This window comes from Eriocheir sinensis, chromosome 30, assembly GCF_024679095.1.
Source record: "Eriocheir sinensis breed Jianghai 21 chromosome 30, ASM2467909v1, whole genome shotgun sequence".
Taxonomy (NCBI): Eukaryota; Metazoa; Arthropoda; class Malacostraca; order Decapoda; family Varunidae; genus Eriocheir; species Eriocheir sinensis.
Genome location: NC_066538.1, coordinates 3,620,130 through 3,634,925, shown reverse-complemented (window position 1 = coordinate 3,634,925; position 14,796 = coordinate 3,620,130). Strand labels below are relative to the sequence as shown.

Sequence of the window (14,796 nt, the reverse complement as noted above, 5' to 3'; positions counted from 1 at the left end):
GCAGAGCTACAGCTTCTTCAACATGCACCTCGTGACGCTCAACCTGAAGGGCAACGGCATCAAGCTGATCTCTGAGTACGCCTTCGACGGGCTGGAGGAGAGCCTCGAGGAGCTGAACCTGATGAACAACAAGCTCAAGCAGCTGCCCATCCCGGCGCTGCGGCGCCTGGCCAAGCTGCACACGCTCAAGGCGACCTACAACACCATCTCGGACGTGGCCAGCGACGGCTACTCGCGGCTGCCGGCGCTGCGCGTCCTGGACCTCAGCAGCAACCGCTTCACGGAGCTGAGCAGCGAGACGCTGGCCACCATGCCGGCCCTCGTCTCGCTGCTCCTCTACATGAACGAGATCGGCCACATCGCGCCCGACACCTTCGTCAACAACGTGGACCTCCAGTCACTGTACCTCAGCCACAACCAGCTGCTGGAGCTGGTGCCGCAGACCTTCAGCTACACGCCCTCCATCAGGTTCATTGACCTGGCCGACAACCACCTGCACTCCATCGGTGACGGCCTCTTTGCCAACCTGCCGGAGCTGCAGGAGCTTTTCCTCTACAACAACAACCTCCTCAAGCTACAGAACAACACCTTCGCCAACTCCACCAAGCTCTCCGTCCTTTACCTTCAGAATAACGAGATTCACACCGTGGAGGGCGGCGCCTTCGCCACCACGGAGTTGCTCTTCAACCTCCAGCTCAGCTCCAACAACCTGCAGCGGCTGCCGGCGGGGCTGTTCTCCGCCACGCGCAGCCTCAACTCCCTCAGCCTCGACGACAACAAGCTCACCGACCTGCCGGAGGGGCTGTTCCAGCACCTCGCGGAGCTGCGGGAGCTGCGGCTGCAGGACAACAGGCTGGGATCCGTGTCCCGCGGGGTGTTCTCGCCGCTGCCCAACCTGCTGGAGCTGCACCTCCAGAACAACCTGATCGAGCACATCGCCAAGGAGGCCTTCTACTCCCTGGAGAACCTGCAGCACCTCAACCTGGAGAACAACCTGGTGGCGGAGCTGCCGGACGCCCTCAGCCGCTACCCCGCCAACCTGATCACGCTCAAGCTGTCCAGGAACGAGATTAACAACATCCACGCCGACGCCTTCCGCGGCCAGAACAAGATGGAGATCTTCTGGCTCAACGACAACAACATGACCACCATCTACAACGTGCTCTTCAGCGACCTGGCGTCCCTGCAGGAGCTGTACCTCGAGAACAACCAGATCGACAACATCCAGGACCGCAGCTTCAAGAACATGAAGAAGCTGAAGCGCCTCTGCCTGTCCGGCAACAGGTTGCAGCACGTCAGCTCGCCGCTGTTCGAGGGTCTGCGCGCCCTGGAGCGGCTGCAGCTGTCACACAACCGCATCATGGACGTGGAGCCGCAGACCTTCCAGAAGCTGAAGCGGCTGGTAGAGCTGGACCTGTCCTACAACGAGATCTTCGTGGTGCGCCGCTACATGTTCGAGGGCACCATCCCCCTGGCGCGCCTGCTGCTGCGCGGCTCCATGATCACCGACATCGACCCGGACTCCTTCACGGACCTGCTCTACCTCGAGGAGCTGGACCTGAGCAGCAACAGACTCAAGCATCTCAACAGGTTCTTCCTCAACGTGCGCAGCATCAAGAAGCTGAGTCTCGCCGACAACCTGCTGGAGAACATCGAGGAGGACGCACTGTACGGCCTGCCCTACCTGGAGTGGCTTGACCTGAGCGGCTGCGGCCTGCCCCGCCTGCCACCACACCTACTGGCCGAGGCCTCGGAGCTGCGCGTTCTCAAGCTGGCCAGGAACCACTTCAAGGGCTTGACGGCGGCGCTCTTCCAGAAGATGAAGGGCCTGAGGGAGGTGGACCTGTCCTACAATAACCTCACCAGCCGGGTCCTCACATCGCTGCAGGGGCTCACCAAGCTGGAGGTCCTCAACCTCAACGGCAACCCGCTGGAGGAGCTGACGGGGTCGCTGAGCGACCTGGACGGCCTGCGGGAGGTGCAGCTGGCGGACACGCGGCTGTGGCGGATGGCCAACACGGTGTTCGTACGGCTCAAGCACCTGCGACGCCTCGACCTGTCCGCCAACCAGCTGCGGACGCTGCCGCCGGGCATCTTCGCCAACCTGAGCCTGGAGCAGCTCAGCCTCGCCGACAACGCCTTCACGCAGATCCCCAACGCCATGTTCCTGGACGGCATGCCGGCGCTGCAGCAGCTCAACATGTCCAGCAACCCGCTGCGGCGCGTGACGGGGCCCCTGGTGGCGGGCGGGCCGCCCCTGGCCGTGCTGGAGGAGTTGGAGGCCGAACGCACAAACCTGACGCTGCTGACGAGCCACGACCTGCTGCTGACGCCCAACCTTCGCTCCCTCAGCCTCGCTCACGCTGCCATCGCCAAGATCTCTCCCGGCTGCTTCAGGAACCTCACCTACCTCACGCACCTCAGCCTCGCCTACAACCACCTCGAGGTGCTGCCCCGCGAGCGGCTCCGTGGCCTCAAGTCCCTGGCGCACCTCAACCTCACCGGCAACATCCTCAAGAAGCTGGACCAGCTGCCCTCAGGCTCCCAGGCCCTCAAGGTGAGAGTGCGGGGCGGGGCAGGGTGGGTGGGAAGGTGGGTGTTAGGTGTAAGGGGGTGGGATGGGCGGGGGCGTGTCTCCTTTAATTGGCCGGGGTGTGCCTTGCCTTTTAATCGAATCAATATGGACGCGACCCTCGCATGTTTTCTGTTTGTCTGCTTGTCTCTTTGCCATCCGACACCCACGAGCGCTCCCCTCCGTCCCTTCAATCCCATACTTTCCTTCCCTCGCCATCTCTTCCCTCCGTCATCACCCCATGCATCATCCCCCCTCCCCTCCCCACACACGCCACGCCCAGGGCCACGTCTCCCCCCCCACCCCCCCACCGTGGCCCAGGCAGACCACCTCGGGCCGTTTGATGCACCTCACGTCCTCCCAACACAGTCCTCCACCTGTCCCCACGCTGCTGCCTCCGTGCACCTCACCTGGCGGCTCCCTCGCACCTGTTCCTTCACCCCTGTCACACCGGCCCTCATCACCTTTCCCTGTGCAGTGTTTGTCCGGCCCTCGACATTTTTTCCTTGCCTTTCCATTTCGTGTTTTTTCATCATATTTATTTTATCGTCACTTTGCTTTGCTACATGTTCACATCTCCCACGGCTCTCATGTACGTACTTTTGAACCACCCTCTCCCCCACCCCCGCCCCTTACCTGTATCGTTTTATTTCATATTTGTTTTCTCTTCATTTTCTGCATCATCACATTTCCACGCCTGACATTGCCTCATATACGAATTTCCTAATCAATCTTCGTCTTCTCACCCCTTACCTGTATTGTATTGTTTCATCTTATTTATTTCTCTTCACTTTCTACATCACTACATTTCCACACCTGACATTGCCTCATATACGAATTTCCCAATCACTCTCCCTCTCCTCACCCCTTACCTGTATCGCATTTTTTCATCATAATTGTTTTCTCGTCGCTTTCTCCTATCCTACATTTGCGCGCATGACACTTGCCTTATATTCGAACATCCCAATCACTCCCTCTCCTTATCCCTTACTTACCTGTATCGCATTTTTTCCTCGTATTGGTTTTCTCGTAGCTTTCTCCATTCCTACATTTCCATTTGCTTTCTCGTAGTTTTCTCCATTCCTACATTTCCACACCTGACACTCATATACGAACTTTTAAATCACTCTCCCTCCCTCTCCCCCACTACCTGTATCCCTCTCCCACACCTGTCCTCGTAACACCTTCGTCTGCGTCTTCTTCAGGTACTAGACGTCTCGGCCAACATGCTGACGGAACTGGACGAGGACACCTTTAAGCACGGAGGCGGCATTGAGAGACTTATCCTAACCTCGAACTGGCTCGCGAACATCCACCCTCGCGCCCTCACACCCCTGACAAGCCTCCAGCACCTCGACCTCTCCGATAACTACCTGGAGAGACTCATGCCGGCGGTGCTGCGGCCGGTGGAGAGGAACCTTATGTCCCTGAGTCTTGGCGCCAACCCGTGGAACTGTGGCTGCGAGGTGCGAGAGCTGTGGACGTGGCTACAAGATCACCTGTCCCGTGTGCCTGACCCTTCTGCCCTCACCTGCGCCCAGCCAAAGGTGTGTGGGGGTCCTTTTTTATCCTCTTACCTTCCTTGTTCTAACCTACCTTCCCTCGCTTCCTTCTTCTTTTTTTAGTTTTTCTTCTAGTGTCTTTTTGATCGTCCGTCGTGCCTGACCTTTTTCCCCTCACCTGCGCCCAGCCAAAGGTGTGTGGGGTTCCTTTTTCCATCTTACTCTTCCTTGTTCTAACCTACCTTCCCTCGCTTCCTTCTTTTTTTTTCTAGTGTCTTTTTGATCGTCCGTCGCGCCTGACCTTTTTCCCCTCACCTACGCCCAGCCAAAGGTGTGTGGGGGTCCTTTCCTTTTTTTTTACTTTTTTTCTTTCTAGTGTCTTTTTGATCGTCCGTCGTGCCTGACCTTTCTGCCCTCACCTGCGCCCAGCCAAAGGTGTGTGGGGGTCCTTTTTTCATCCTCTTACTCCTCCTTGTTCTCATTTACCTTCCCCCGCTTCCTTCTTCTTCCTGTTTTCTCTCCGCGTTTTTTTTTTTTTCTAGTGTCTTTTTGATCGTCCTTCGTGCTTGACCTTTCTGCCCTCACCTGCGCCCAGCCAAAGGTGTGTGGGGTTCTATTTTTCATCCTCTTACTCTTCCTTCTTCTCACCTTCCGTCCCTTGCTTCCTTTTTCTTCCTGTTTTCTCTCTGACTTTTTTTTAACTTTTCTTTCTAGTTTTCTTGTTTTCCTCGTCCGTTTTTCTCTTCTTTGTTATGTTCTTGCCTTTCTGACTTTATGTGTGTGTGTGTGTGTGTGTGTGTGTGTGTGTGTGTGTGTGTGTGTGTGTGTGTGTGTGTGTGTGTGAGTGGACAGGTGTGGAAGGTGTCAAGGTGTGAGGTTTCATGATCCTGGTGTGTGATATTTCGCCCTTTCACCCCTCACCCCATTCTCCCCACTCACCTCCTCTCCCCGCATTCCCTCCCCTACCGCCTTATCCTCCTGCTACTTTTCTGCTCTCCCTCTCACCCCACTCCCCTTCTCCCACCTACTTTCCATCGCCCCATCCTTCTGCTGCTACCTTTCTACCCCCTCTCTCCTCCCCCTCTCACCTCTCTCTCCCCCAGTCCCTCACCGGGCGGCCCTTCCTGCTGGAGTCGGCGTCGGCGTTCTGCCCCCAGCCCGTGGTGCTGCGCCTCGCCATCCAGGACATCCAGAGCCAGTCGCTGCTCGTGTCCTGGCAGGCGACCAACTCCTCGGCGGTCTACGGCTTCAAGGTGCGTGCGTAGGGGGGGAGGGGGTAGGTGTTTGGGTGTGGGGGGGAATGTGTGTGGGTGGGAGGTGTAATGTGTGTGGGGTGGGTGGGTGGGTGGGTATATTCTAGTGTGGGGGAGGAGAATGTGTATGTGGGGGGTGCTTGTTTTATTGAGGGGAGGTTGTGTATGTGTGTCGGGGTGGGGGTGGCGAATGCGTGTGTGCGTGGGGGGGGTGAATGTGTGTGTGTGTGGGGGGGGGGAGAATGTGTGTGCGTGTGTGTGTGTGTGCGTGTGTGTTTTCCAGCCTTTTTGTGTTTTTCATTTCATCACATAATTCGTAAAGTTTATTGTGGCACATTTGACACATGGATTCATTTTGGCCAAACATTCCATTCATCAGGCTGTGTGTGTGTGTGTGTGTGTGTGTGTGTGTGTGTGTGTGTGTGTGTGTGCGTGTGCTTACAATGCGGTTTTGCGGCGGCGAGGCACAAAGAATAAAAGTCGCATGCAGAAAACTCAGAAATCTACTCAATAAAACAAGAGCTTGCCTGCTAACCTTTTTTCCTCCTCCTCCTCCTCCTCCCTCTGCTCTCTTCTCTTCCTCCATTTTCTCTCCTCCTCCTCCGCCTCCTCACCTTTCGTCTCCTCTTGTTCTCTCCTCCTCTTTCTCTGTTCGCTTCCACTCTTCTTCCTCTTCACCTTTACTTTACTCTCCTTCCACATCCTCCACTTCTTACTCTCTTCCTCCTTCCCTTCCTACTTTCTCCTCTTACTCCCTTCTTGTAATTCCTTCTCTGTCTATCTTCTTTTTCTTCCCTCTCTTCTTCTTACGGTTCGTTTTTCCATCTCTTCTTTCCCTCACCTCCTTTTCCTCACCTTCCTTCCTCCTCCCCTTCTTCTTATTCTTTTTTCCTTCTCTTATTTCCTTCTCGTAATCTTCTTATCTTTCCCTTCTTCTCACAACCCACTTTTCCACTTTTTCTTTCCCTTACCTCCTTTTCCTCACGTTCCCTTCTCCTCTTCCTCCTCTTCTTCTTATTCCTTTTTTCTTCTCTTATTTCCTTCTCCTAATCCTCTTATCTTTCCCTTCTCACAACCCACTTTTCCACCTCTTCTTCCCCTCATCACAACCTCATATTTCTCTCTCCTTTCCCTCACCTTCCCTCCTCCTCCTTCTCTTCCTTCTCCTCCTTTTTCTCTCGTCCCCCAGGTGTCATTTCAGCAGACGGCGGGGGACGGGCGGGTGCTGGGGGGGCTGAAGACCAAGATGCTGCCCCCCACACCGCGCACACACCAGCTGGAGGGGCTACAGCCGGGCGCCTCCTACCTGGTGTGCGTGCAGGGGCTGACCAAGGCGCAGCGTCCCGTGAGCCGCGCCCGCCCACACACCTACCTGGACGCGCCCCCGCAGCCCTCACAGCCACAGGTAAATTGATTGAGTCAGGTAAATTGGTGTAGGCGTTCAGACTTTTGACCGAGGTATTTGCTTCTGAATCTGACCTTTTTATTTTTCTTTGGTTCTACGAATGCAAGTAAGTTTTTTTCCCCCAGGTGTTCAGGGACAGGTAAATTGATTAACTAAGGTAAATGGGTGTAGGTGTTTAGATTTTTGAACCAGGTATTTGCTTCTGAATCTGACCTTTTTTTTTTTTTTTTTAGTTTCTTTGGTTCTACGGATGCCGGTAAGTTTTTTTTTTAGGTGTTCAGGGACAGGTAAATTGATTAACTCAGGTAAATTGATGTAGGTGTTTAGATTTTTGACCCAGGTATTTGCTTCTGAATCTGACCTTTTTTTTTTCTTTGGTTTTACGGATGCAAGTAAGTTTTTTTCAGGTGTTCAGGGACAGGTAAATTGACGCAGGTGTTTGAAATTCTTAACTCAGGTGATTGTTGTTGTTTTTATCTAACCCAATGTTTTGTTGCTTTTGTTTTATTGTTTTAATTCCCATTGGTTCCACGGACACGCACGAGCAAGTAGATTGGTTATTTTAGGTTTTCAGGTGTTCAGGGACAGGTAAATTGATTAACTCAGGTGAATGGATACAGGTGGTCAGATGTTTTTCCAATCTGGGTATTTGTGTTTTAATCTGGACCGATTTTTTTTTTTATTTATTTTTTTTTTTTTATTCCTTTTGGTTCCAAGGACACGGACGGGCAAGTTGATTGATTGTTTCCGGTGTTTAGTCACAGGATTGATTGGCACAGGTGTTTTTTTTGTTTTGTTTTTTTTTACAACAAAGGAGGCAGCTCAAGGGCACACACAAAAAAGAAAACAATAATAAAAAAAAAGCCCGCTACTCGCTGCTCCTAAAAAAGAAACAAAAGATGAACAACAAGATGCGAATAGTTATGATTTTGAGGTTATCCCTTTTTTTTTATTTCTTTGGGTTCAGTAATTTTTGTCATCCAGGTATTTTCACAGGCACAGGTAAATGATTGGTTTTCTTAGGCGTTCATTTTTTTTTTGTCATTGTATTTTTTCTTTTTTGCTTGTATTTCGTTCTGCAGTTTCATTTTCGCATCCTGAGGTAGACTGATTTTTCCTATCCTCTTTAACTTATTTTCATTCGGGTACTTCATTTTTTTTTATCCTGAAGTTAACAGATTCACTTCATTATTTTCTCATTGTCGTTTTCATTATTCCTTATTGATTTTTTTCCATCGACGTGGTATTTCTTTGTTATTGTGTGTTTTCTTCAGCCAGGTATTTATTTTTTTGTGTATATTCCCAGCGGTTTAATTCTGACACTGGTTCTTCTTTTTCTTCCTCCTCTCTTAGTGTTTTGCTTTCATCTTTCACCTGCGAGTTATTTCCACGTCCAGCGCCAGCAGGCAGGCTCTCTCGCAAGGCATTTTTTCTACATAACTCGCCGCCCACACAGAGCAGCTCCCTCCCAACACACACACACACACACACACACACACACACACACACACACACACACACACACACACACACACACACACACACACACACTCAGGCACAGGTGAATTGCTTTGTCAGGTTAATCATTCATACATTTCTTCCCTCACTTTCAATTACTCTGGACCCCACGAACGCTGCAGATAAATTCCACCCAGCTGAAGATAAATGGAGTTAATTTCGAGTAGAGTTCGCAGATTTCACATACGTATAAACTTTGCAGATTCGGGTACAGTCTGTTGATAGTCCTCATATATAACCGAGATACCCTTTAACATGTAAACTGAATAGGAAACACAGATACATCCAACTGATAAATGATAATAGATAGAAATAAATGAAGATAGAGTATAGATAAGTAATGAATATAAAATCATACACGCATCCAACACTCATACACATACACACATACAACAGAAAATGCATATATAATTTTACTGATAGACAATATAGATAAAAATAAAGATAAAGAATAAAGATAAAAATAAATGATGGAAACACACCCATACACATATATAACACACACACACACACACACACACACACACACACACACACACACACACACACACACCATAAAAAAAACCCATGAAATCTCACTGATAAATAATAATAAAAAAGAGAATAAAAGAGAGATAACGAAAGAAAGTAAAGAAGATAAAGACTAAAAAAATAAAAATAAATAATGGACATTCACTTAAGAGACACATTCATCTGACAAATCTTATACAAACACCACAAATTAATTCTAGCAACGACGTGAAATCTCTTCCACAATAAGTAAGCCCTTCCCACGCCCTTCGACAGGTAAACTCACCGGTGTATTGACTTTCCCTTTCGCCCGGGCAGGTAAAGTAAAAAAGGTGTGATAGGACTTTCCCTTTCGCCCAGGTAGGTAAAGTAAAAAAGGTGTGATAGGTCTTTCCCTTTCGCCCAGGCAGGTAAAGTAAAAAAGGTGTGATAGGACTGGTGTGATAGGTCTTTCCCCTTTCTTGAGAGCAGGTGAAGTAAAAAAGGTGTGATAGGACTTTCCCTTTCGCCCAGGTAGGTAAAGTAAAAAAGGTGTGATAGGTCTTTCCCTTGCGCCCAGGCAGGTGAAGTAAAAAAGGTGTGATAGGACTTTCCCTTTCGCCCAAACAGGTAAAGTCTCGAAAAGGTGTGCTACTACTTTTTTGGACAGGTAAATTCACACCTGTACGTAATCTTATTTTGTAATTGTTAGGTGGGTTATACTATTCCCCTTCCTCCTCCTCTTCGTCCTCTTCCTCCTCCTCCTCCTCCTCCTCTTCCTCTCAGGTGTATCCGCTCCTCCCCAACCTTAATTAAGTTCCCGTCTCATGCAGGTAAATAAGCAGAAGTTGAGTCATATCTTACCTGGTGAATGGCGGCCTTACTACCCCTTTCATCTCTCTCTCTCTCTCTCTCTCTCTCTCTCTCTCTCTCTCTCTCTCTCTCTCTCTCTCTCTCTCTCTCTCTCTCTCTCTCTCTCTCTCTCTCTCTCTCTCTCTCTCTATTTCATATTTATCTAATACTGTTTTTTTCTCTCTCTCTCTCTCTCTCTCTCTCTCTCTCTCTCTCTCTCTCTCTCTCTCTCTCTCTCTCAGCTGTGTTTATTATATCTCATTATCTCTCCCTTATCTCCTGCATCCCTCTCCTCCTCTTCCTCCCCCCCTCCTCCTCCTCCTCCTTCACCTGAGAGGCATACCTTGATACGACTCATTAACCAGCGAATTAGTGTTTATGGCGCAGGTAAGTTCCCATGATTCAGATTAACAGAGGGAGGCAGATTAAAAAGTTTGCGTCCAGATTCTTTCTTTCCTACTTGTTTTGTTTCTTTCCTTTGTGTGTGTCTTGGGGCGGGAAGGGAAGAGGGGGGAGGGATGGGGGCTTGTGTGTGTGTGTGTGTGTGTGTGTGTGTGTGTGTGTGTGTGTGTGTGTGTGTGTGTGTGTGTGTGTGTGTATCTGTCTGTATCAATTTCTCTCTCTCTCTCTCTCTCTCTCTCTCTCTCTCTCTCTCTCTCTCTCTCTCTCTCTCTCCTAATGGACTTAATGGAAGTAGTTTGTATTAGTTTGTGTTTCTCTCTCTCTCTCTCTCTCTCTCTCTCTCTCTCTCTCTCTCTCTCTCTCTCTCTCTCTCTCTCTCTCTCTCTCTCTCTCTCTCTCTCTCTCTCTCTCTCCTCTTCACTCATCCCCTCCTCTCACTCTCTTCCGTAGGATCTTGAGACGAAGTGCACGCGGGTTCGAACGTTGGAGCAGCCGCAAGCCCACGTCGTTCTCAACAACCGCTTGGCCATCATCATCGGAGTGTCCCTGGGCATCTTCATCTTCGTCACCACCGGCACCATCGTCTGTTGCTGCCAAATCTGCAAGAACAGGAGGGAGCAGGATAAGCCCGAACCGCCCCCTTCCAAGGACTTCCTCTCCTACCGACACTTCTCCCTCCCTGGCAACGATGCGAACTCCTACGAAGGATATACGGCGTGTTAGTGCTGGCTGGAGGGATGGTAGGATATGCGGGATGGTGGAAAAGGAGGGTTGGAAGGATGCGTGGATTTTGATGGTAAGGATGAAGAGGATGAGAGAGGGAGATGGTGATTGTGTTTTGTTTTTGTGTGTGTGTGTGTAAGAAGGAAGGAGAGAAGGAACGAAGGAAGGAAGGAAAGGAAAGGAAAGGAAAAAAAGGAGTGTAATGGTGTGAAGAAAAGTGAAAGAAGAAAGGATGGAGTAGAGAGAAAAGGAGGAAGGAAGAAAGAAAGAAAAAGAAACTGAAATTGTGAAGCAGAAAGGAAAGAGATTGAAGGAAAGACAAACGAATCAAGAGGAAAATTATGTGTGTTGTGGATGTGATTGAGGAAAAGAAGGAGAGAAAGAAAGAAGAGAGGAAGAAGAAAAAGAAACGGCCGAAAAGAAGTTGATGGATTAAGGAAGAAAAGAAAAAAAAGAAATAAGGAAAACAAAAATGGATGAGCAGAAAGAATTGATGGATGAAGGAAGAAAAATAGAAAAAGAAAGAAAAGGAAGAAAGGAAGGAAGGAAGGAAGGAAAGAAAAAAGGAAGAAAGGAAGGGAGAAAGAAAGAAAAAGAAAAGGGGAAAGGAAAGAAAAGAGGAAGAAGGAGAAAGAAGGGAAGAAGGAAAAAAGGAAGAAAAAGAAAGAAAGGAAGGAAGACAGGAAGGATGAAAGAGAGTGTCGCAGTGTCCTATCTCTCTCCTGAGTCCTACGAAGGATATTCCAGCGTTTCAAGGATCTGGGCGGAGTGAAGGAGTTTTAGGAGCGAGATGGGAGTGAAGGGACCCCCACCCCCCTTCTCTCTCTCTCTCTCTCTCTCTCTCTCTCTCTCTCTCTCTCTCTCTCTCTCTCATCTGGCAGGGCTGCGGAGTGAATGACGATGAGGAGGAGGACGAATAGGAGGAGGAAGAGGAGGAGGAGGAGGAGGAGGAGGAGGAGGAAGAGATGACTATGGTACATCTCTCTTCCTTCATTGTTTTCTCCTTTCCTCCTTCCTCCTTTCCTCCTCCTCTTCTCAGGCTTGATGAAGGAGGAGGAGGAGGAGGAAAAAGAGACAGGTGTGAAGAAGATAATCAGTTTCACCTTTAAATTTACCTTACCTTACCTTACCTTACTTTATCTTACTTTACCTTACCTTACCTTACCTTACCTTACCTTACCTGTGATGATAATGGTGGTGGTGGTGGTGGTGATGGTGGTAGTGAAGATGATGATGATGACGATGATGATGATGATGTTATTTTGTCAAAGAAAGAAAGAAAAAGGAGGGAAAGGAAAGGAAAGAAATAAGAAAGAAAGAAAAAGGACACAAACCACATACCGCCACCAGACTTAACCAGACAAACAAACAAACAATGACGAGCAAACAAAACAAAACGGAAAGTAAACAAAAGATGGAAGAAACACAAAAGAACCGAGGAAATGAGGAAAGATGATAAAATGATGAAAAAAAAAATGTGGAGGAAGAAAAAACAGCAGGAAAAAGGAAGGAGGAGAAAGAGATAGATAAAGAACATGAAAAAAAACGATAAAAATGAAAATAAAAAAGAAAAAAAATAGAAAAAAATGTGAGATAAATAATGAACGAGGAAGAAAAATATAAAGCTGGCAAACAATGAGGAAGAAAAGGAGAACTTGAACATAAACTATAAGAAAAGAAAGCATAAAACTACCTACCTCTAATGAGACTTATCAATCAAACAGGTAAAGAGTTATTCAGGTAAACGGTGTAGAAAAAAAAACATAGATATTCCTGTCACGAGGCGGAAGGGAAAAAAGAAAGAAAATAAGTGAAAATTAGAGAACGTTATAGATAAATGATAGACTAAAGTGATTTGAGAGTGACGGAGAGACAGGAGGTAAACTTTTGATTAATGAAAAAAATAAAGGAAAATAAGTGTTTGGGACGTTTTAATTGTGTGTGTAGTTCGTGAATCTTTTTTTTTTTCTCCTTTGTGTGTGTTTGAGACTATCGAAGAAGAGGAATAAAAAGAAAAATATTAAGGAAAAGAAAAGGAAAAAAGAAGGAAAAATAAAAGAAGAAACTAAGAAAGCAAAAAAGGAGAAAAATGAAAAATATAAGGAAAGAAGGAAAAATATGAAAGGAGGTAAAGAAGACTGAAGAAAAAACAAGAAGAAAAACAAATTACACGAAGAAAAATAACAACGAGGAAGAGGAATAAATAGGAATAAGGGAGAAAGGATAATTTTTTTTTTTTAGTAAACGAAATACTATGAAATAAAATCTAAAAAAACTCGAGAAATGTTCCTTGTATAATTTTTCTGATGAGTGTTTACTTAATGTGTGTGTGTGTGTGTGTGTGTGTGTGTGTGTGTGTGTGTGTGTGTGTGTGTGTGTGTGTGTGTGTGTGCATTAATTACGTCATTCGATACTAAAGGAGATAGGTGGACGGTGTGTGTGCGTACGTGTGTGTGTGTGTGTGTGTGTGTGTGTGTGTGTGTGTGTGTGTGTGTGACCCCTCCCACTCCCCTTCCTCACTATCTTCCTTCCCTTCTCTTCATCTCTCTCTTTATTATCCGCATCTCTTCTCTCCTTCATCACCTTTCCCTTCCTCTATTTTCTCTGCCCCTTCTTTCCTCTTCCATCTTCTCCTCTCAACTCATTTCCTCCCTTCATCTTCCCTCTCTCCCTTCTACATCTCTTCACCTCTTCCTTCACCTTCTCCTCCCCTCAACATGTTCCTCCAATTTCTTCCCTTCCTCCTCCTCCTCTTCCTCCTCCTCCTCCTCCTCTTCCTCCTCCTCCTCCTCCTCACGCTTCTGGACTGCAAATAAACCAAAAAACTTCAAACAACTTTCTAGATTTAAAGAAAAAGAGAAATCAGGGAATCTGTGTGTGTGTGTGTGTGTGTGTGTGTGTGTGTGTGTGTGTGTGTGTGTGTGTGTGTGCGCGTGTGTGTACGTGTATGTAGATTTACTTATACCTTAATAAAATAATCTCTTAATGGCGTGTGTGTGTGTGTGTGTGAGAGAGGAAGGCAGCGATTAACGATACATATTGAGACTGTCCGATGAATAATGGAACAAGGGCGTCAACAACAACAGTATTACCGAATGTCATCGCTCAGACTCGCTTAATATCGCTCATAACCAAAGCAGGAATCACACGGGAAAGGATTTTGAACGTGTGTGTGTGTGTGTGTGTGTGTGTGTGTGTGTGTGTGTGTGTGTACTTTATTATGTGTACTGACGTGTACGTATTTTATAGGTGGAGAGGGATGGTGGAATGACCCTCCCTCCACCTCCTCCCCTCCCTCCTTCCTTCCGTCCCTCCTTTCCTCCCTCCCTCCTTTCCTTCCGTCCCTCCATCCTTCCCTCCTTCCAAAAAACACGTAGCCTCTAAGATTCCTCCATTCTTCTCTTCCTCCTTCCCTCCATCCTTCCATTTTCTTCCTTCTTCTTTCTTTTCATCCTTTTTTTCTTCTCCTATTTTCCTCTTCTCCATTATTTTCTCCTCTCCTCCATTATTCTCTCTTCTCCTCCTCCATTTCTTCCTCCGGCTTTCAACTTTCTCTCTGTCCTTTTCTCCCCTTTCAATTTATTTTCGGTGTTTCCTTTTATTCTTGCAAATTCTCTCTCTCTCCCTCTCTCTCTCTCTCTCTCTCTCTCTCTCTCTCTCTCTCTCTCTCTCTCTCTCTCTCTCTCTCTCTCTCTCTCTCTCTCTCCATTCCCTTCGTTCCCTCCCTTTCCTCCACCCGTGCAAACTTTATTTTCTTCTCTCCACTCACGTTTTCTCTCTCTCCCCTTCCCTCCAATCTCTTAGAAATTTCCTCTTCTCTCCTTTCTTTACCTCAAGTGCCCCACACTCTTCCAAAATTCAAATACCTCCTCCTCCTCTCTCTCTCTCTCTCTCTCTCTCTCTCTCTCTCTCTCTCTCTCTCTCTCTCTCATTTTCCTTCCTTTTCTTTCTTTCTTTCTTTCTTTCTTTCTTTCTTTCTTTCTTTCTCTCTTTCTTTCTTTCTTTCTTTCTTTCTCCTATAATTCCTCTTTCTCTTCCCTCCTTTTCCCCTTCTTTTTCCCCTTCCGTTAAAGCTGTACA

The 14,796-nt window shown here is 47.7% G+C and overlaps 1 protein-coding gene across 1 annotated transcript in view; it reads left to right on the top strand.

Annotated features, from left to right (window-relative positions):
• The window catches only part of LOC127005464 (protein artichoke-like), a 26,463-nt gene extending 12,075 nt beyond the window's left edge, over positions 1-14,388 (top strand). Inside the window, exons 2-6 of the mRNA XM_050874354.1 lie at positions 1-2,557; positions 3,778-4,119; positions 5,178-5,327; positions 6,517-6,732; positions 10,444-14,388. The exon at positions 1-2,557 is cut by the window's left edge and continues 521 nt beyond it. Coding sequence (XP_050730311.1) covers positions 1-2,557; positions 3,778-4,119; positions 5,178-5,327; positions 6,517-6,732; positions 10,444-10,716 — 3,538 coding nt within the window. The 3' untranslated portion in view covers positions 10,717-14,388. The remainder of the gene's footprint in view (positions 2,558-3,777; positions 4,120-5,177; positions 5,328-6,516; positions 6,733-10,443) is intronic.
• The last annotated feature ends 408 nt before the right edge of the window (positions 14,389-14,796 follow it).